At 60.9% G+C, this 20,330-nt stretch overlaps 3 protein-coding genes across 8 annotated transcripts in view; 2 read left to right on the plus strand and 1 right to left on the minus strand.

Moving 5' to 3' along the window:
• The first annotated feature begins 2,395 nt into the window (after window positions 1-2,395).
• SLC49A3 (solute carrier family 49 member 3) lies at window positions 2,396-11,485 on the plus strand. Of its 5 annotated transcripts, none has more exons than XM_055589337.1 (10): window positions 2,396-2,723; window positions 5,422-5,580; window positions 5,763-5,976; window positions 6,123-6,199; window positions 7,970-8,107; window positions 8,227-8,343; window positions 8,941-9,093; window positions 9,361-9,518; window positions 9,641-9,786; window positions 10,323-11,485. In XM_055589337.1, the coding sequence occupies exons 1-10, from the start codon at window positions 2,586-2,588 to the stop codon at window positions 10,481-10,483; spliced, it is 1,461 nt and encodes a 486-aa protein (XP_055445312.1). In that variant the 5' UTR covers window positions 2,396-2,585; the 3' UTR covers window positions 10,484-11,485. The 5 variants fall into 5 exon arrangements, with proteins under 5 accessions (XP_055445312.1, XP_055445314.1, XP_055445311.1 ...); XM_055589339.1 differs by having other exon boundaries at window positions 10,369-10,489; XM_055589336.1 differs by having other exon boundaries at window positions 2,397-2,723; window positions 10,283-11,485.
• ATP5ME (ATP synthase membrane subunit e) lies at window positions 6,419-15,467 on the plus strand. Of its 2 annotated transcripts, XM_055589343.1 has the most exons (5): window positions 6,419-6,422; window positions 13,943-14,005; window positions 14,391-14,445; window positions 14,823-14,921; window positions 15,389-15,467. In XM_055589343.1, the coding sequence occupies exons 2-5, from the start codon at window positions 13,970-13,972 to the stop codon at window positions 15,412-15,414; spliced, it is 216 nt and encodes a 71-aa protein (XP_055445318.1). In that variant the 5' UTR covers window positions 6,419-6,422; window positions 13,943-13,969; the 3' UTR covers window positions 15,415-15,467. The 2 variants fall into 2 exon arrangements, with proteins under 2 accessions (XP_055445318.1, XP_055445317.1); XM_055589342.1 differs by lacking the exon at window positions 6,419-6,422 and having other exon boundaries at window positions 13,846-14,005.
• A 1,931-nt stretch (window positions 15,468-17,398) lies between these two features.
• PDE6B (phosphodiesterase 6B) overlaps window positions 17,399-20,330 on the minus strand; it is a 32,215-nt gene continuing 29,283 nt past the window's right edge. The window contains exons 20-22 of the mRNA XM_055587548.1: window positions 19,457-19,540; window positions 18,210-18,357; window positions 17,399-17,460 (exon numbers count right to left, since the gene is read on the minus strand). Coding sequence (XP_055443523.1) covers window positions 17,399-17,460; window positions 18,210-18,357; window positions 19,457-19,540 — 294 coding nt within the window. The remainder of the gene's footprint in view (window positions 17,461-18,209; window positions 18,358-19,456; window positions 19,541-20,330) is intronic.

The following is a 20,330-nucleotide window of genomic DNA, read 5'->3' on the forward strand; positions in this document are numbered from 1 at the left end:
AATTGAACTGATGTAACTGTAAAGCATGAGTCTTCAGTTTTGGTTTCCACATGTTTGAAGTTGATGTATAGAAAGGTGATTGATGATTCTGTGCTGCCTACTCCACCAGAGCCCTCTGGAGAGGGAGGAAAGCCCTGCGGCAGTGCAGGGGGTGGAGAGGAGGAGAGGAGGGAGAGCACAAGCCAGCCTCCTGCCTGCAGGGGCCCTCAGGAGGAGGACTGCAGGGAATCAGGAGAGGTGTGGCCCTCAGGGGAGGAAGGAAGCTGGACAGGAGACTGCCCGCTCACAGGAGAGCTCTTGTGGGAGAGAGGAGGTGGCCCTTCTCTCCTTCCGGCCTTCAGTTCAGTTCAGTTGCTCAGTTGTGTCTGACTCTTTGCGACCCCATGGGTTGCAGCACGCCAGGCCTCCCTGTCCATCACCAACTGCCGGACCTTGCTCAAACTCATGTCCATTGAGTTGGTGATGCCATTCAACCATCTCATCCTCTGTTGTCCCCTTCTCTTCCTGCCCTCAATCTTTCCCAGCATCAGGGTCTTTTCAAATGAGTCAGCTCTTCACATCAGGTGGCCCAAGTATTAGCACTTCAGCTTCAGCACCAGTCCTTGCAATGATTATTCAGGGCTGATTTCCTTTAAGATTGACTTGTTTTATCTCTTTGCAGTCCAAAGGACTCTCAAGAGTCTCCTCCAACACCACAGTTCAAAAGCTTCAATTTTTCAGCACTCAGCCTTCTTTATGATCCAACTCTCACATCCATACATGGACTACTGGAAAAACCATAGCCTTGACTAGACAGGCATTTGTCAGCAAAGTGATGACTCTTGTCTAGGTGGGTCATAGCTTTTCTTCCAAGGAGCAGTTGTCTTTAAATTTCATGGCAGTCACCATCTGCAGTGATTTTGGAGTCCAAGAAAATAAAATCTGTCACTGTTTCCATTGTTTCACCATCTATTTGTCATGAAGTAAGGGGACTGGATGCCATGATCTTAGTTTCTTGAGGGTTGAGTTTTAAGCCAGATTTTCACTCTCCTCTTTCACTTTCATCAAGAGGCTCTTTAGCTCTTCACTTTTTCCCATTAGGGTGGTGTCATATGCATATCTGAGGTTATTGATATTTCTCCCAGCAATCTTGATTCCAGCTTGTGTTTCATCTAGCCTGGCATTTTATATGATGTACTCTGCATGGAAGTTAAATAAGCAGGGTGACCGTATACAGCCCTGACGTAGCCCTTTCCCAATTTTGAACAATCAGTTGTTCCATGTCCAGTTTGATCTGAATACATGTTTCTCAGAAGGCAGGTAAAGTGGTGTGGTATTCCCATCTCTTTAAGAATTTTCTACAGTTTGTTTTTCTACAGTTTGATCCACACAGTCAAAGGCTTTAGCGCATTCAATGAAGCAGAAGTAGATGTTTTCCTGGAATTCCCTTGCTTTTTCTATGATCCAACAGATGTTGGCAATTCGATCTCTGGTTTCTCTACCGTTTCTAAATCCAGCTTGAACATCTGGAAGTTCATGGTTCACATACTGCTGAAGCCCGTGTTGAAGGATTTTGAGCATTACCTTGCTAGCATGTGAGATGAGTGCAATTGTTCAGTACTTTCAACATTCTTTGGCATTGCCTTTCTTTGGGATGGAATGAAAACTGACCTTTTCCAGTCCTGTGTCCACTGTTGAGTTTTCCAAATTTGCTGGCATACTGAGTGCAGCACTTTAACAGCATCATCTTTTAGGATTTGAAGTAGCTCAGCTGGAATTCCATTACCTCCACTAGCTTTGTTCATAGTAATGCTTCCTAAGGCGCACTTGACTTCACACTCCAGGATGTTTGGCTCTTAGGTGAGTGATGACACCATCATGTATATACAGATCATTAAGACATTTTCAGTAGTTCCTCTGTGTATATCTGCCACTTCTCTGCATCTGCTAGGTTCTTACGTTTTTGTCCTTTATTTGTTCTTTGCTCGAATTGTTCCCTTGGGATCCCTGTGTTGAAACCCATAGAAATCTATATCTCGTGTTTTCTCAGCTGCAAACTTCAGATTTCCAGGTAGGGGGCGGTCACCTGCTCCTCCCTGGCCCACGGTCCCGTGCTCTGGCACAGCCCTTTCCCTGGGCGTGAGGACAGGCTAGTCTCCACCTCCCCCTCTGCCCGTCCTCCCTCAGTCCTGCTTCTCTGCAGGGCTGACTCGAGTGGAGTCAAGAGCATCTAGTGGAGTCTAGAGCATTGATTGGAGGCGCTTTGCAAACTGACTCCAGCCTCCTCCTCCAGGTCGGCCTCCAGCCTCCAGCTGTTACTTGTTTGGACCTCAGGAAATTGGTGGGTGGGGGTGGCGGCGGGGTTCTTTCCACACCCCTTTCAGGAAGTGCGGCCTTTCCGCGAGGCAGTGACTTCCCGGAGCCGCTCCTGACCCACGTGCGTGAGCGCATCCATCGCGGGGCCTCGCGAGGGCATTTTGGTCCCCTTTCAGCCTGACCAGTGGTAACCCCTGCCTGTGGGGCGGGTTCTGACCCGACCCCACCTCCGAGGGCGGTCCTGGCCTATCAGCGCGGTTCCAAAAGTCGGCGGCCCGGGTGCAGCGGCAATGGCGGGGCCAGCGGGGGACTGGCCAGAGGCCGCCGCGGCGACCTCGGTCCGGAGCGCGCTGGGGGGCTACCGCGCCTACGCCCGTCGATGGGTCTTCCTGCTGGTGATCAGTCTGCTCAGCTGCTCCAACGCCACGGTAGGGGCTGGGCCGGGGACGGGCGGCGGGGCAGGGCTGCGGGACAGGGCGGGACCTTGCCGAGCCCGGCCCGTCGACCTCCGGTGCGCGCCGAGCGCCGCTTCCCGTGGGAGAATCGGCCGCTGAGAACTCGCTCGGCCAGTCCCGGGACGCAGCCCTCCTGTCGCGCGACGGCGGAACCGCGGGGGAGGGCCGCCCGCGAGCTCAGCGCAGGACGGGGGCGGAGAGCCCCTTCCTTGGCCGAGGCTGCGCAGGTAGAGCGGGTGACCTGTCTGTCCTCGGGGGCCTGAGACCCGCGGTGGTTTCGACAGGATGCCGCTCCTGCCTCCGAAAGAGTCACTGTCCACGGCCACGGAGGGATCCTCCCGCAGTCTCCCTTCTCTGCCAAGTGCGCACCCACTGCAGCCTGGGCACCCTCTGCGCCCCTACCTGCCTCTCTTCCCTGGGCCCTGACCGCCCTCCCAGGGTTTATGGCTCACTTCCAAGGTCCCTCACCAGAGGCCTTTCTTGCCTGCCCACTCAGTCCCTTTCTTCACAGCCACCCAGCTGGGGTCAGCAGAGACACTTCAGCTGTTCTAGAACTGACCCCACTGCTGGCAGGGACAATGCTCATCATCACAGCCCCTGAGACCAGAGAAGCCCCCGCGAGAACCAGGTCTGCCGGTTCCAGGGCCCCAACTCTCCCAACCTGCTGCTACCCGAGACTCGCCCCTTGAGGGCTGAGGCCCTCTGCCGACCCAGCACGTGCCACGGCTCAGCCAGCAGACCTTTCTCTGCTCCTCCAGCTCCGGGCTGTGCCATCCTGCGTGCCCTGGACTGCATGCTCTTCCCGACCTGAGGCTAGTGGCTGCCTATCGAGCGGTCAGGCTGCAGAGCTATGGGGCCCCCGGGTCTCCTCCTGTAGGCTGCCTGAAAGAACACCGTTCAGCCTCACACTGGACCTCAGGGAGTTGGGCAGTGAGGGGTGGCCACAATCATGAAACGCAAAGTGCCCGGGGAGGGGGGCAGTGGGGCCCGACGCTCAGGGAAGCCCCGAGTGGCAGAGGGAGGTCAGATGAAGAGACTGTGATAAGGAGGGGCTGGCAGGTGAGGGCAGCCCTGAAAGGTACCACCTTGGAGAGGTTCTTGGGCGACAGCCCCTCTTGGACGCTACTGCAAACTCTTTGGGACCTCTTTCCTCCTCTGCTTGCTGGCCAGCCCTGTGCTGGGACAAGTGGCATGCCCAGCCTGGGACTTCAGAGACGTTTTTCTCTGCAGCAGTCGGTGGTCTGCGTCTGAACACTGTGAAGCCAGGATGGGTTTGGGTGCAGTGGTTTGAGAACGCAGAACGGGGGTCTCTCTCAGCCCCCTCCAGCTGCTTCAGTGTCTGGGGGTGGATGTTGGAGGCCGAGGCTGTTTCTGCACTTGTCTCGTCCACAAGTTGTCATGGAGCAGACAGGAATCACACCAGGACTTGTCACGGTCCCCACGGGGGTCGCGGCAGGGAGCTTGGGTAAAGAGGTGCACCCTCGCTTACTCCTCCCGTGGCCAAATGCGCAGGGCCCTCAGTCCCGGGCGGGGTGGGCAGCATGAAGGGCACGTGGGTGGTGGTTGCAATGAAGCCTCAGTGGCCCTGGAGTGGTCTGGGTGAGGGACAGCGTGGGGGACAGCCACCTACGTTTTCAAAGCACACACAGGGCCTCCCGGCAGGCTGGGAACACATGGAGCAAGTCCGCGTCCTGGGCACACAGTTCCCCCCACGTTGCTGTGTGTGTTTCAGACCTGTCTCTGCCCCGCTGGCCACCGGTTCTGGGGAGGACCGAGGAGCGAGGCTGGCAAAGGTGGGCTGCGCTCAGAAGGCGTGGCAGCCAGAGCCAGGGTTTCTCACCACTGGATCAGCTGGGCGGGAAGCAGGTGGCCTGCACCAAGCTCTTCCTGAACCTAGAAGCTCTGTCCTGAGAAAAGGGAAGAAAAGGCAGCTGTTGCCCAAGGTCGCTGTCATGTGGGGCTCTGTGGTCAGAGCTCTGTTCGGGTTAGGAAGGCTGGATCCTGCGGCCTCTGCCGTGGGGGCAGGGTGTGAGGCCTGGGTGAGCTCCCGCCTTGCTGTGCCCTCTCAGAGGTGGAGTCCGTGGGCTTTGATTTGTGACACCTTCATTTCTGGACCAGGCCAGGAAGCTTCCCCACTCCCTCCTGCAGTAAGCCCTGGTGCACTGGCGTGTCCTCCACGGGCACCAAGTGTCCACGGAGTGGCCCCCACAATGTGCTCCTCGGCCTGTCCCATCCAGGCAAACTACACGCCCACGTGACAGGGAGCCGGGGGACCCTCTCCCACCTCCCGGCACTCCAGCTTTGGCCAGCACCCAGTCTAGGTGCCCCCCACCCCAGCATGGTGGCCATCTCTCTTCTGCCATTAGCCCCAGGCCTTCTCCTCGGAGGGTCAGTCCTGGGGGCCTCGCTGTCCTGCAGGGTCCAGCCAGGTTGTCTGCCTCTGTCTGCCCCGGGACCATGTCTGCAAGGATGGTTCCGGTCCTCTGCCCCGACATGCTGTCTGAGACCCCAGCTGGTGCCTCCCCTCTGGCCTGACCAAGTGAAGATCCCAGCCCTGACGGGACCCCTGGACCCTTTCTCTCCCTCAGACCAGCCGGCCATGCCCAGGGCAGCCAGCAGCCGCAGTGTCTGCGGTGCCTGCCCTGGGCTGATGCCAGCCTGTGTCTCACAGCTGTGGCTCAGCTTCGCGCCCGTGGCTGACACGATCGCCCGGCACTTCCTCCTCTCCACGGAGCAGATCAACTGGCTGTCACTGGTCTACCTCGTGGTGTCCATCCCATCCGGTGTGGTGGCCATCTGGGTTCTGGACTCCGTTGGACTCTGCAGGGCGGTGAGTCAGACCACACACCAGGGCCTGCTCTGGGACAGGCGGGTCCCCAAGCATGGGATCGAGAGCCACCCCCTCCTCCCAAGATCCGAGTCCTCAGGCAGAGCCACTGGGTGGCGAGTGGAGGCTGGGGCGGTGGGGGGCATCCTGGCTGCTGGGCAGCTCTTCTGACCCCACCCTTGCAGACCACCCTCGGCGCGTTCCTGAACTTCTGGGGGAGCGTGATCCGCTCCATGCCTTGCATGGCCCTTGGCATCCAGGACCCGTTTGTCTTCCTCCTGGGTGGGCAGAGCTTCTGCGCCCTGGCCCAGACCCTGGTCATCTTCTCTCCAGCCAAGCTGGCTGCCTTGTGGTTCCCTGAGCACCAGCGAGCCACAGCCAACATGATCGGCACCATGTGTGAGTCTCGGTGAGGCCGGCGTCCCCTCTGGCTCAGCGTGTGGCCGGGCGCCTCTGTGCGCTCCCCGCTCTGGGGGGTGAGGGCTCCTCCGTGGATGGGGGCCCAGCCTGCCTTCCTGAGCTGACGCACATCCCTGTCCATCTAGCAAATCCCCTGGGTATTCTGGTGGCCAACCTGCTGTCTCCCACTCTGGTGAAGACGGAGGAGGACATCCCCTTGATGGTGAGGGAGCTCACAGGTGCGCGCGTGTGTGCACCTCTGTGTATGACGTAGAGTGTGTGGTTGTGCTTGAGTGGCTGTGTGTGTGCATGTGTGTGCATGTTCCTGGGCTGTGTGTGCTGGTGCACGTGTGCGGGGCTGGTGGGCTCCTGCACCCACGCTGCCCGTGCGAGTGTGCACCTGCATCTTCTGTGGACACGGCTGAGTGCACCCCGTGTACATGGGGCTTCCTCCGTTGCAAGTACTGGGCACCTTCCGAGCGTCAGGCACAGCCCCAGACTGCCGGGTGTTTTCCTTGGAGGGGAGAGAGCACCAGGGCGGCGAGAGGCTGGCTGCGGCAGGATGCGGCGCTGTGGGGGTGGGGAGGAGGATGCGGGACCAGAGAGAAAGGCGCTGAGGTGGAGGTGAGACTGAGGGGTGCGGCTGCAGCCAGAAGTGTGTGTCTGCTGAGCAAGGGGAGGGCGGAGGGAAGCGTCAATCTAGGTGGCATGCTGTTGGCTTGATGTGATGGACACCCTGGGGGGATCTGAAGGGAGAGTGATTCCATCTGGTCCAGAACAGCTCAGGGAACGAAAGGTGTGCCCGGAATGTCCAGGGAGAGCCTGGGCTGTGACTCAGCTGGGGAGTGGGGTGCACTGATGAGCGAGTGGCTTCTAGCTGGGGGATGCTTGGGGTCACTCGCAGAGGTGGGAGAGGGGGTCCAGGTGACAGTTGGATAGAGCTCCCAGAGATGGTCCAGCTGAGGCCATCATTGTTGGTCACCCTTGGGTGAAATTTTGAAAGCCAGGTTTCTGAATGCAGCAAAGCAGAGGAGGCCCCGAACGGGCCCTGCCTGGGCTTGCTGGTGTCCACCTGGAACGACAGGCGAGGCGGGCAGTGAAGAGGCAGCAGCTCATCTGGAGCCTAGGGAGCAGACTTTAGGTGCCTGTGTGTGTGTGCGTGCATCCACGGGGACCTGTGCACGTGCAGTCATGCCCGTGTGCGTGTATCCACAAGGACCTGTGTGTGTGTGTGCAGTCACGCCTGTGTGCGTGTATCCACGGGGACCTGTGTGTGTGTGTGCAGTCACGCCCATGTGCGTGTATCCACAAGGACCTGTGTGTGCGTGCACTGCCCATGTGCATGTGGGTGCATCCAAGGCCACCTGTGTGAGTGCAATCACGCCCGTGTGCATGTGTGTGCATCCACAGGGACCTGTGCATGTGCACTCACGCCTGTGTGCGTGTATCCATGGGGACCTGTGTGAGTGCAATCACGCCAGTGTGCATGTATCCATGGGGACCTGTGTGTGTGTGCACTCACGCCTGTGTGCGTGTATCCATGGGGACCTGTGTGAGTGCAATCACGCCAGTGTGCGTGTATCCATGGGGACTTGTGTGTGTGTGTGCACTCATGCCTGTGTGCATGTATCCATGGGGACCTGTGTGTGTGTGCACTCACGCCTGTGTGCGTGTATCCACGGGGACCTGTGTGTGTGCACTCACGCCTGTGTGCATGTATCCACGGGGACCTGTGTGTGTGTGCACTCACGCCTGTGTGCATGTATCCACGGGGACCTGTGTGTGTGCACTCACGCCTGTGTGCATGTATCCACGGGGACCTGTGTGTGTGTGTGCACTCATGCCTGTGTGCGTGTATCCACAGGGACCTGTGTGTGTGTGCACTCACGCCTGTGTGCATGTATCCACGGGGACCTGTATGAGTGCAGTCATGCCTGTGTGCGTGCATCCACGGGGACCTGTGTGCGTGTACTCATGCACACTCTCCCCACAGCTAGGCACCTACATCATCCCTGCCGGCCTCACATTCCTGCTGGCCACTGCGTGCCTCTGGGAGAGTGTGCCCCCCACCCCGCCCTCTGTGGGGGCTGCCCAGTCCACCTCGCTGTCATTCCTAGCTGGGCTGAAGCTGGTTAGTGCTGCACGTGCTGTGGGCCCGGGGGGTGGGGGCGAGGAGGGGGAGGGGCAGGCCACCCCTGGAGCCCCCGCCTGTGCTTCGAGGCTCTGGACTGAGTGGCCCCTCCCCTTTAGCTCACAAGGAACAAGGCCTACATGGTCCTGGCTGTGTGCTTTGGGGGCGGCATTGGCATCTTCTCCAGCTTCTCAGCCCTCCTGGAGCAGGTCCTCTGTGTGAACGGCTACTCCAGCGTGAGTGCTGGCCCCGACCTGGGGGCTCCCCACCCGGACACAGCCTTGGGGGCCTGTTGACCTGCTGGTGGCTGTGGAGTGGCCCACGAACTTCCCAAGTGCTGTCTCCACACCTGGTTGGGGTGACCTCCTGTTAGGGTGCTCCTGAGATGCTGTATGAGTCTGGGTCTGCAGACAGTGGGTGGCAGCCATGGGCTGGGGTGCTGGCAGAGCCCGCCTGCTCCCACAGCCCTCCGCCAGCCCTGTGGGTCCGTCTGGTATTGGACTCACAGCATCTCGGCTGTGCCCGCTGTGGTCTGGCTTCAGCACTGGGTGTGGGGTTCAGGCCCCGAGTGTTCCCAGTTTCTCAGAGGTGACAGGCATCGAGGGCGTCTGCAGAAGCCAGGCCCTTTCTCTAGGACTTGTCCAGTTCCTGGGTGGAGGTGAGACAAGGACGTGGCACACCCAGGGAGGACACCTCCCACCCCTGAGCCTTCCACGTGGTCCTCCTTGGGCCTCGGGTGCTGCTCGGTGACCCTGCCGTGGGTTCCCTGGTGGTGGGGTACACCTGGGAACAGATGGGCTCAGATAATGGACAAGGTGCCCCCTACCCTCCAGGAATTTGCGGGCCTCTGCGGGGCTCTCTTCATTGTGTTTGGAGTCTTGGGGGCAGTGGCTCTGGGCCTGTATGTGGACAGGACCAAGCACTTCACTGAGGCCATCAAGATCGGCCTCTGTCTGACGTCTCTGGCCTGCGTGGCCTTTGCTGTGGTAAGAGTCCTCTTGAGCTGAGACCACCTTGCAGAGGGTGAGAGTGGGGTGCCCCAGGGGTGGGGCAGCTGGCAGGTTGGCCATAACAGACACCCAGACCCACTCAGATCCAGGTGCCCCCGCCGGGGTGTCCCTGGAGTGGTGTGGGCGCCGTGGCCTCTCCAGCTCTGGCACTGCCCTGCCCCCGACAGGGCTCGGCGGGGCCTGGGGTCCAGGCTGGGGCACTTCTGACCCCTGCCCTGCCGGTCTGTGCGGCTTGCTGCCCAGGTGTCTCAGCTGCAGGGACAGACCGTCATGCTGGCCGCCATCTGCTCGCTGCTGGGGTTCTTTGGCTTCTCGGTGGCGCCCGTTGCCATGGAGCTGGCGGTCGAGTGCTCCTTCCCCGTGGGTGAGGGCGCAGCCGCGGGCCTGGTCTTTGTGCTGGGGTAAGTGCCCATTCCCATGGCTTTCCAGGGACCCAGGGACCCTCCCCTTGCCCCCACCCCCAGGACACACCACGGACGACCTGAATGCCTACTGCGTGCTGCCCTTGGGGTCCCCGGGACAGCACTGAGGCAGGGCTGAGGGCTTCGTGGCTGTGCAGGCAGGCCGAGGGTGTTCTCATCATGGTGCTGCTGACTTCCCTGACCGTGCGCCACGCGGAGCCGTCTGTCTCCACCTGCCAGGATGGCCAGGGCCCACTGGACTGGAAGGGTGAGGCCCAGGCCAGGAGGCTGACCCCACCCAGCCCTGGAGTCTCCCTTCCACTGGCCTCTTTCTCTTGGCAACCTCCACTGTCCTGGCGGGTGGGTGCAGGGCGCCCACTGAGGGGTGAGGTGGGTTGGGGCGGACCGAGGGCAGCAGGCAGAACCTGGAGCGCAGCCTGGTGGGAGCAGCCCTCAAGGGAGCCCACCTGTGACCCCACGTGAGCGGTTTTGAAGTGAGATCACAGACAGGAGAGAGAGTAAGAGACGCAGAGAAAGACAGAGATGGAGACAGAAAGCCAGAGAGACAGGAGTGTGGTCGTGCTGCACACCCACGTCCTCAGACCTGGTGGGTGACCCTGGGGCTCACGGCCCCTGGGTCTGCAAACCTGCCTCTTGGGGCCGGGCAGGGATCTGTGCCCAAGGCTGCTGTGGGGTCCCTTGCGCCTGGGCGAGTGCCCAGCCGCTTGGGGCGCCTCAGGCAGTGCTGGGCCATGTCTCCCCAGCGCCCATGCTGCTGATGGCCGGCCTCTGCGTCCTCTTCAGCTGCCTCTTTGTGCTCCTTTTCCACACACCGTACCGGCGCCTGCAGGCTGAGGCCGAGGCCAGCCCCTCCATTCAGGAGGATGAACGCCCAGCAACCGCAGCAGCCCTGGACCTGGACCACGCGCCCTACCTGGCAGCCATGCCCTGAGGCTCCACTGTAGCACCCTGGTCCCCAGCAGCCCCTTCCTGGAACTGGTGCTCCTGGCCCTGGCTCCTTCCTCCTGGGAGCCCTCCAAGACATCTCAGGGGCCCTGTAGAGGGCCAGAGGCTGGAGAGCAGTTGGCATGAGAAAAAGAGGACCTGGGGATGCGAAGGGGAGGCAGGGACGTGGGCTCTGGTCTCTTTGGCTGGACCTGTTACGACTGAGGCTAGGACGACGTTGGCATCCTGGGGGGACCCAGGGTTGTGGCAGGGGGGCCCAGGGGATTCTCTGTGGCCGTAGCAAGAAGAGCTGCTGCTGTGCAGACAAGAGGCCACTGACCAGGGGTACCCCAGTGGCCACACCAGGCCCAGGGTGGCTACTGCAGGGGCTGGCCTGGCACCGGGGGGCCAGGGTGAGGGGGAACTGAGTGGGTGTGGGATTCCGAAGGCCCCAGCATGGCTGAGTGTGGGGTGGACAGGTGTGAGGCAGGCCTTCCTTGAAGGAGCCCGTCCTGGGGCCACCTGTGTCCCACCTCTGCTGACCACTCAATGACCAGCCCTCCAGCCTGCTGCCAGCATAGATGGGCAGAGCAGGTGGGGCCAGGCTGGGCAGGAGGTGGAGGCTGGGCCCCAGGCAGACGCTGCTATTCCCTGAAGACCCGCCTGCCCCCAGGGGGTTACCCCTACCCCAGACCTCCTCCACCCCACGGACACTCCCACCCCCAGGAGGACACCTCCGCCCAACAGAGACACTGTTTGTGGGCAGGAAGGTTGGTGGGTTCACATTTATTCAACTGGCCACAGCCCCGTGGGGTGGGGTGCCTCTCACTCCTCTTCCCATGGGCAAACACGTGGCCCAGCACCTTGTAGCCCAGGCTATGTACAGTATTGCTGGTGGAGAACTGGAACATCTGGTCGACCTGCAAGTTTGGTGTGGGGGGTGTCAGGCCCAGGATGGCATGGAGGGAGTGGAGGGTCCCCAAGGCTGCAGCCAGCAGGTGAATTACAGGAACTGGACTCCAGGCTCTGTCTTGTTTCTGTGCATGGCGGGAAGGAAGCTGGGGGAGACCCTGCAGGGAAAGGGGTGGGGCTGGGGCTGGCGTCCCCCTTCCTGGACACTGGGCGTCCCACCCTCCTGATGCTGCAGCTTCTAGGGGCTGAGGCACATCCCCCCGGAGCCCCGAGGGCCATGCTTGGGCCTCACAGAGGGCCTTGGGGAATGACGTAGGGCGCCAGGGGCCAAGCCTCTTCAGCAGTCATGTTGTTGGCCTGGGACGCGAGCTGCCGCCTGCTGCTGAGGACAGCAGGGAGGGGCCAGGTTAGGCTGTTCTGGGGAAGGACTGGCCCTGAGCTGGAGCGCTGGCCCCAGGGGAGCCCTCTGATGGGTCCTCATGGGAGCAGGTCTGCCCCCTTCAATCCCACCTGCTCACAGGGCAGGTACCTCTTGAGAGCCTGTCCCTGGGTGAGTCCTGGGCACTAGGGGGGACCACAGGGAGCCATCCCTGACTCCCACATCCCTGGAGCAACCTGTTCATGAGGCTGAAGTAGCCCCCAGAGGGGCTAAAAACCCAGTGATGGTCTGAATGGCAGTGACTGCTGGCCCCACGAGGGTATGGGTGATCCTGCCCTGGGTTTCCCTGAGGGACTCAGGATCCTGGGCAGGCTGATCAAGACCTGAAAGCTGGGGCAGGTGGGGTGGGCCTGGCTTCCTCCCGCCCTGGTGCCCATGATCATGCTCACTAGTCCTTGTTGGCGCTGCCCTTGCCATCGGGGTCCAGCATCTTCAATGTGCTGAGGAGAGTCTCCTCGGGGTCCGTGCCTGCCCACAGGAAGCCTCGAGCCTTGGGCGTCTCAGGTGCTAGTCCTGCCCCTCACCACCCAGGGCTCCATGTCCTTGCCCACTTGATGCTCTCAGTGGCCTTCCCACTCCGAGCGCCTGAGAGACCCTCAGCTCCCACCCCAGGGTACTGTTCTTGGAGTCCCCTTGGTCCTGCCAGGCCCAGAGGTGAGCGATTTCTCAGTGAGGGACAGAGGCCCCACCAGCCGGTGGAGGAGAGGTGGGCCTGGGCTGGGGGCCGACAGGGCCCCCCAGATGTGGGTCCCGGAATGCCAGGTCCTAGAGACTTTGAAGAGGTCTGCAGATTTGGGTTTTATGTGAGATGTGCAGACATGAGGTGTTGAGTAAGTGCACACAGTGCCGGCAGGCCTGCAGCTGGCCTGGTGCTCACCCTCAGCTGCTCCCCAGCACGTTCAGGAACACGGTGAAGTCGTGGGCCCCGAGGCCTCCTTGAACGTGGCATCCAGCTTGTCATCCTTGACTTTGATCTTGCCTGTTGCGGGAATGGGGGGTGGGGGTGGGGGGTCACGGGGCAGGAGTATCAGCTGCCCTGGTGGCCTTGTGGTTGGTACAGGCACCCCGGGGCTGCCCCGCTCTGTCATTCTACAGGTGTCCCCAACCCCCGTTGCCATGGGAACTGTGTGTAAGCACAGCAGGTTCAGTTGGGAGACTGGCCACCACTGCCCACCTCTGCGCAGCCTCTCTGCACACCTGGGCTGGGTCAGCTGTGTCTTCCCTTGCGCTGACCACAGAGCTGGGGGACAGAATACCCCACCAGCGTGATCCCTGCTTCTCATTTCCTCCCAGAAACGAGGGTGAGGGCCTCTCTGACGTGGACCTTGAAACTTGGGGCTGCAAAGTCCTGAGGGCTGGAGTCGGGATACCGAGGGAGCAGACTCTGCTAGGCCGGCCTTCTCGGGAGGACCTGTGCCCCTTTCTGCCGGGGAGGCTCCAGGGATGAGGAAACTCTAGCTCTGCGGGGGGCTGGGAATGGGGCCGGTGGTGGGCAGAGGGGCACCCACGGCCGTGCCGCCCCAGGAAGGGGCTCGGGCCACACGGTAGACCTGGCCTGTGAGTCCAGAGGAGCCGGACATGGCCATCCCCTCCGCTGGGAGCCAGCCTGCACTCAGGCTACACTTTGTACCCGGACCCCGGATTCCCTGCCCAAGCCTCGAGCCCCTTCCCGGGCCGTCCCCAGGGCTGGTCTGGGGGGACCGCGGCCCGGACAGGCCTGGGTGTGGCTGCGGCCGCACTGGAGCCGCGGGCGGGGCGGGACAGGCAGGAGAGAGCTCGGTTTTTCACTTTGTACAGTGGACTCACACTTTTCAAATATTTGTACCCAAGGTGTGCGGGCCTCGATTTGTGCTCAACCTAGTTCGAAAATGTCAGGGGACAGGAGGGTCGCACTTGCTGCACAGAACGCGAACTCGCTGCCCGGCCACTGCCCATGCGGAAGCCGCCGCGCGCCGCGCCTGATGACGTCACCCGGGCGTGCGCGCGGGCCGTTCGCCCTCCGGCCGCCAGGGGTCGGCACTCGGCGTCCTCGCACTGTGGGCGGCGCATGCGCACGCCCGGCCGCGCCTCTGCGTCTGCGTCCCCGCGGTGTTCAGGGCCTTGCGGCATCCTCTTCGGTCCGAATTGTGCTTCCGGCGCGAGGGTCACGGACAATATGGTTCCGCCGGTGCAGGTCTCTCCGCTCATCAAGGTGAACCAGGCTCCGCAGCCGCCGCCGCTGATCCGCTCTGCGTGGGCAAAGCGCGTGAGCGCCTTGGCGGGGCTCAAGGCCCCGGCCCGGCGCCCCCGACTCTCAGCACCCCCTGCCCTGACCCGGAGGCTGCGACCCCCCATCGGGCCGCGACGCCGCGGGTGTGACCCCCGCTCCCCCTACCCCGCTCCGCGCCCCGGACCCCGACCCTGTGGGCTGAGAACGTCGCCCCGCGCCCCCCCCCGCCCCCAGCCCAATCGGGCCCCGACGCCGCGGGCGTGACCTCCACCCCGTCCCCTCTCTCAGCGCCCCGGACCCCGACCCTGTGGGCTGAGACCCCCCAGGCGCTGTCCCCCCTGCCGACCCTGACCGCTTTTCCCCGCAGCTCGGCCGTTACTCCGCCCTGTTTCTCGGCATGGCCTACGGCGCCAAGCGCTACAGTGAGTGTTCGCGGGCGTCTGCGGCCCCCCGGCCGGGGCGAGAGAGGGGCGGCGTGGGAGGCCCCTGACCTGAGACCCGAAAGGGCCGGACCCCCGCGCGCGGCCGGTTGGAGGTTGGCCGGGCAGCACCTTGCCGCAGAGGACTGAGTGCGGGGCGGCTGGGTGCCTGGGGTGGCCGCGGGCATCCTGTAGCTGCCCTCCGGGTCGGGTTCTCCGTCAGGAGGTGGGTATCAGGCCTTTACCTACATCCAGGTAAAGGAGAGTGGGAATCGGGCGCCCCTGGCACTCAGTGTACCTGAGGATGGCTTTGCCTGTGAACTGAATTCCTTCAGTGGGAGCGTTCACTGGACGCCCCCGCCCCGCCTTCCCTTTGACAGATTACCTGAAACCTCGGGCAGAGGAGGAGAGGAGGCTTGCAGCCGAGGAGAAGAAGAAGCGGGACGAGCAGAAGCGCATCGAGCGGGAGCTGGCGGAAGGTGCTCATGCGTTTGCCTCTCCTAGATTTGTCCCCAGCCCCGCGGGGTTTTCAGAAACAGCTGCTGCTTCATACGGAGCAGCAAGTGGAGAGGAAAGGCTGCCTTCTCCATTTCCACTGGCCCCTGGGCCATCCTCTGCTGAGTGGGGTTGGGGTGGGGAAGGAGAGCCGTTGCTGGGGGCGGGTGCTAACCTGCCTTTAGTGAGGCTCAGCCCCTGGACCTTAGAGGTGGACTGTCTCAGCCTTAGAGGCCACGCCACCAGAGCCAGGCTCCACCCTCCCTGACTGCGGGCGACAGGTCCCGGTGAGGGAGGACCCGCAGGTCAAGGAAGGCAGAGGACATGGTGGAAACAGAGCATAGCCAGGCTCCATGAGACGAGACGCTGGATGGTTTAACCCCCAAAATCTAAGGTGGCCCTTTGGGGTGGCGGGCCTGTGTAATGGTGTGTTTTCCTTCTAACTTTCCAGCCCAAGAGGATACCATATTGAAGTGAGCCTGCCCTTCTCCAGAGCAGTGTGGCTGAATAAAGTTTTCTGTGCTCTGTGAGTCTCTGACTTGACTTTATTGTCCCCAGTAGTTTGGTTTCTGGACTCAGACTCAGCTGTATGCCATCCTTCTCAGATTATGTGCAGTGTGAGTGGAGAGGGATTCCAGAAAAACTAATCAGTGATTCAGTGATGGGTGCATAAACATGGTGGAACAGAGAGAAACTTGATCACTTGCTCTGGGGGCTGGGGGTGGGAATGAGGATGGGAGCCCCTAAGGATGCAGTTTGCAGCAGAGGCGCAGCTTGCCCAAGCATCATGGGTGCTGCTGAGCTTCTCCGCTCATCCCTGGCTCAGACCCTTGGACAGGCAGGAAAGGGGGCAGGCTTCGCCATGTGGGAGGAGTGGGGGTGTCCTGATGCCCTTTAAGGTAGAACTTGGATTTCTTTTCTCCTTTTGCACATCTTCCTCCTGCCCCCAGGTAGGGGATGTGGCCTCCTGAGGACTTTGCTGGGGTGCAGCTAGCTCTTCAGTGGGCTTGGGCCTTTGTGCCTGAGAGGGCAGCAGACTCTGCCCCTGCCAGCTGTGCCTCTTCAAGCCCAGTGCGTGCATGCCAAGTTGCTCCAGTCATGTCCAACTCTGTGACACTATGGACTGCAGCCTGCCAGGCTCCTCTGTCCATGGGATTCTCCAGGAAAAGAACACCAGAGTGGGTTGCTGTGCCCTCCCCCTCCCCAAGGGATCTTCCCGACCCAGGGAATGAACCCTTGTCTCTTAGATCTTCTGTGTTGGCAGGAGAGTTCTTTACCACTGACGCCACTTGGAAAGCCCACAAATGTTATATATATAATAAGCGCGCATGAGGCCTGGTGTCAAAAGTCGCTATTCCAGCTTTGTGCCTGGAGTGGACTTCCTAGGCTTCGAGCCCCAGTTCATTTGTTTTCCCTGTTTTCAGTAAAGGTGAGGCTGGAGTGCACACCCCCTAGGAGATCCTGAGGTTGGTGGGTGGCTGGCACTGGGTCTCCCTGGGAACTGGGGGGGACCCCAGTCCCACGCTCTTGTCCCCAGGTGTCGCTGTGAGCTGAAGGTTGTGTGGGGCCTGTGGGTCCCCTGCCCGCTGCTGCCGGGAGCGCTGGAAGAAGGCGGCATCTGAACCAGCTTTCACCCACGTGACCTTGCAGCACCGTTCGTGGCTGTAGCCAAGGGGAATTTCCAGTGTCTGGAAACAATTGCTTTGAAACTAACATTACAAGTTAAAGTCCTTTATTTCTATCAGATATTTAGCACCCATTTCAAGTGTGAGTTGTGTTTTCTGTCTGGGTCTGACTTGGCTTTTCTTCCCGGCTAAGCACCATTTGGTTCTTAGAGGCGTGTGGTTGCTTCCATGAAGGAAACCTCAGGGGTGCAGGAGGACTTGGGCAGGCCACAGGTGCGGGTCCCTCAGCAAGGTTCAGACCAGCTCCCCGGGCAGCATTTATTAACAGATTATTTCTGCACAGATCACTGAGCTCTGATCAGTGGTCTCACAACCTGGACCTTTCTGGCAGGATTTCTGGTTGGTCACAAATGAATGTCCTCTGCCACATAAAAAAGAGCAGCATGTTTTCTTTTGATTTTATTCTAAATTTCTATTCATATATTTGTTCCTAAACCAGATGAGAATTGGTGTCCATGTATCCATTTCTCCCCCTGTATACACATAAATACATGTGCAGTTGTGAACATATTCACCCAGTGCTCTCGGACACACAGCTCACAGATCTCTGGTGGTGTGATTATGTATCCAAAAGTTGGATGAGGGTAGGGTAGGCTACACTGATCAGATCATTCGTCATTGGCTGTAGTTCATAAAAACACAAGCCTTAAAAAAGCTCAAAGGATCCAAAATGGTCTTCAGTCATTTTCTCAGGCTCCCTAACCTCTTGTACCAGTGGTTAGAGGCGGGGTCCCAGGGTGGGGGTGGGGTGTGGGGCAGGGGGCCCGCGGACCGCCTCAGAGGATGCGGCAAGTAGAAGACTGGGGTGCCGGGCCGCCATTGCAGATTTCTGTGCCCGCTGCAAGAGAAGACAAGACGGTGAGCGAGCACCACGAGTGGCCCGGCGCCTCCACTCGCCCTGCAGGGGGAAGGGCAGGGCAGGGGCTGGTCTGCCTAAGCCGATTAGCCCTGCGATCCTCATATAGTTCCTGGTGGTGCTGAGGCAGTGGCCTCGCAGCCGGCTGGTTTCTGTTGGTTCTCTCTCCTGCGGACGTTTCAGAGTGGTGGGGACACTGCAGAGCACGCAAGGCTCGAGGACGCGGGCGTGGGGCGCCGGCTGCAGCCAGGGCGGCCGTGCGCCCGCCGTGCTGCGGGTGGGGTGGGGAGGTGGACAAGCCATGCGTGCTGCCCCTAGCCTGCTTCTTAGGTTCCATGGGTCTGCTGCTTCAGCTCTGAGGCTGGCGTGGGAGCGTAGATAGAGTTTATGACCTACTTAAGAGGGAACTGCCGATTGATGATGGGAACAGAGGACCTGAGTTGGCTTTCCTCCCCTTTATAAAGGTGACTTCCCTCCAGAATCCCTTGACTTGGACCCCGAGCAGGCCCTTTCAGACTGGGCTCATCAGCCACCCTGAGTCAACCAGCCTGTTCCTAGGGGATGGGCCTCCCTCTGGAAGGGTGGCCATCTGTGCAACCCGGAGTCCAGGCACCCTGACCACAGGGCCACCCGAAGCCTGCCTTGTCCAGATGAGTGTTGCCTCACACCCGCCCCCTGCAGGCCAGGGCCAGGCTGCGTGGCCTTGGTTGAGGCTGGAGTGGAGCCCAGACCTTTCTTGGCCGTCGTCTCTTTCTTCTGGTCCTCCTCCAGGGCCTTCACCTTGGCTTCGTACTCATCGGCCAAGGCCTTCCACTCCTTCCTGTTGTTCTGCAGCCGGTCAAACATGGGCAGGATCTCCTCGTGGAAGCGGGAGAACTCCTGGAAAGGAAACAGAAGTCAGACCACATCCCTAGTGGCTCCTGGGTGGGCTGGGCCAGAGGTGGGGTGGTTAGAGATGCCACATCCCCAGCAAAGACCTAAAAAGGGAGAAGGCCTTGTGGTTTGTGTCCTTGAGGTTGGAACAGGAGCTACGGGGTGAGGTCCTGAAGAACAGAAAACATCCAAGCAGAAAGGACATTCCCTAGCAAGGGGGCTGAGAAAGCTGGGCAGATGTGCGGGTCCTGGGGCTCCTTCACCCTCTCAGACATCGCATGTCACACAGAGCACATGCTCACACATGCACATGTGTGGACACACAAGCTGTGCGGGTAGATGGAGGCGGGGAAGGCGCAGTGGGGCAGTGCCTGGTGGGCCCCGGCAGTGAACCTGAGGACCAGCACGTGCGTCCTGGTCCCGCCTTCCTCCCAGCACTCACAGACTCCAGCCCCCTGGTGGAGGCAGAAAAGGGAGCTGGTGCTTCAGTAAAGGGAAGCACAAGGCCTTGGGGGCTGAGGTGGGGAGTGGGACAAGGTAGTCAGAACCCAACACCCTTCTTGGAGTATGGGGCTGCCCCTGAGACTGCAGCCAACAGTCATGGCGGCTGACCTTTGGGAGGGCTCTGCACCCACCCCTTGGCCAGTCCCCAGAGCCGAGGTCCAGCACCTGCCCCAGGTCCCTGGCTCGCATCCCACTGCCCCTGGCTCTGCTCAGCTGTTTGCGGGGCCGGGCGCACCCAGCTGGAGGCTGGACCACCCCCATCTTCCTGGGGCTCAGAGCCTGAATGGATGCACCGCACATACCCTGCAGTCGGTGCCTTGACCACACTGTGCAGGCCCTGCATGGGGGTGCCTTTAGATGGGGTTCGGGAAGGGATGTTTGGGGTGTGACATCAGGGTGTGCAGGAGGACGTTCTGGGAGGGAGAGATTGGGGTGGGAAATTTCATGATCCTTCTGAGGAACTGACAGGGAGGGGACCCCCTTGGGGTGAGACTGACGGTTTTGAGTTTCAGTGCAGATTTGAGCGGGGAGGAGCCCCACAGCAGCCCCCGCCTCACCCCTCCCCTGCAAACCCAGCCAGGCCCTGGGCTGCCCTACTCACCTTGTACACAAACGTGCACACGAAGTCGATGAAGCCGACCTGCAGCTTGGGGAGCTCAGCCGCCTTGTTCCGGTCCATCATTGGCTTAAGTGGGAGCAGGGACACCGTGAGGCCTCCGACACCTCCCTGAGCCTCAGGACTCAGCTCCACCCCCCACCTGATGAGCCTGTCCATGTAGGGCTCACCTTGGAAGGGAAACCCAGGAGCCCCCACTCCCCTCCAAGACACTGTGCCATTCTGGGGAGCTGCCCTAGGTGGTGCTGGGCCCCTGCCACGCCAGCCCTGGTGTGGAGCTTGGAGCCAAGTTCCTCCAGCTCCCCCATGAGCTATCCATGGTCCTGACCCGAGACCTGGTCCCCAACTCCTAAGGGGCAAAGCCCAGATTCTCTGAAGGAGCTGATTTAGTGTCCAGCCTCTGGACTGCCCCCCTGAGCTGCCTCCTGGTGGTCTCTTCCTCACAGCTGCCCGTTGTCTGGAGCTCAGCGTGCTGGAGTGAGTCATGCAGGACCCCAGCAGCCTAGCCCGGAGAGAGAGGCTGCCTGTCCTCCCGTCAAGATGCGGGGTTGGTCAGAGCACCCTTTTTCCTGCAGTCTGCACCTGGCCCCCGGTCTGCACAGGCCCATGCTCAGAGAGCTCTTCAGAGGCTGGAGTTGGCCTGTGAGACCAAACCTCCCTCCGTCTCTTCTGGTCATTGTTGGGCAGTGCTCGTGTCCTTATCCCCATGCAGGTACCAGTTTGGTCTAGCAACAGATTCCTGACCCCCACATTGCTGACCCAAAGATCCTGGCATCCTGTGGGCCTGTGGGCAGATGGAGCTCCAGGTACACCAAGACTGCCTCCCTCTCTCACCTCCACTCCTGTGAGGCCTGGTGAC

The sequence above is a fragment of the Bubalus kerabau genome, chromosome 7, assembly GCF_029407905.1.
Source record: "Bubalus kerabau isolate K-KA32 ecotype Philippines breed swamp buffalo chromosome 7, PCC_UOA_SB_1v2, whole genome shotgun sequence".
NCBI classification, from domain to species: Eukaryota; Metazoa; Chordata; class Mammalia; order Artiodactyla; family Bovidae; genus Bubalus; species Bubalus kerabau.

What these genes read in the sequence shown, in the direction of transcription:
- SLC49A3 (XM_055589336.1), top strand. Translation starts at nt 2,586, where the DNA reads ATGGCGGGGCCAGCGGGGGACTGGCCAGAGGCCGCCGCGGCGACCTCG. An exon ending in AGGAGGACATCCCCTTGATG is followed by an intron (nt 6,200 to 7,969) that starts GTGAGGGAGCTC and finishes CTCTCCCCACAG; the next exon opens with CTAGGCACCTACATCATCCC. An exon ending in CCTGCGTGGCCTTTGCTGTG is followed by an intron (nt 9,094 to 9,360) that starts GTAAGAGTCCTC and finishes CTTGCTGCCCAG; the next exon opens with GTGTCTCAGCTGCAGGGACA.
- ATP5ME (XM_055589342.1), top strand. Translation starts at nt 13,862, where the DNA reads ATGCGCACGCCCGGCCGCGCCTCTGCGTCTGCGTCCCCGCGGTGTTCA. An exon ending in AGGTCTCTCCGCTCATCAAG is followed by an intron (nt 14,006 to 14,390) that starts GTGAACCAGGCT and finishes TTTTCCCCGCAG; the next exon opens with CTCGGCCGTTACTCCGCCCT. An exon ending in CGAGCGGGAGCTGGCGGAAG is followed by an intron (nt 14,922 to 15,388) that starts GTGCTCATGCGT and finishes CTAACTTTCCAG; the next exon opens with CCCAAGAGGATACCATATTG.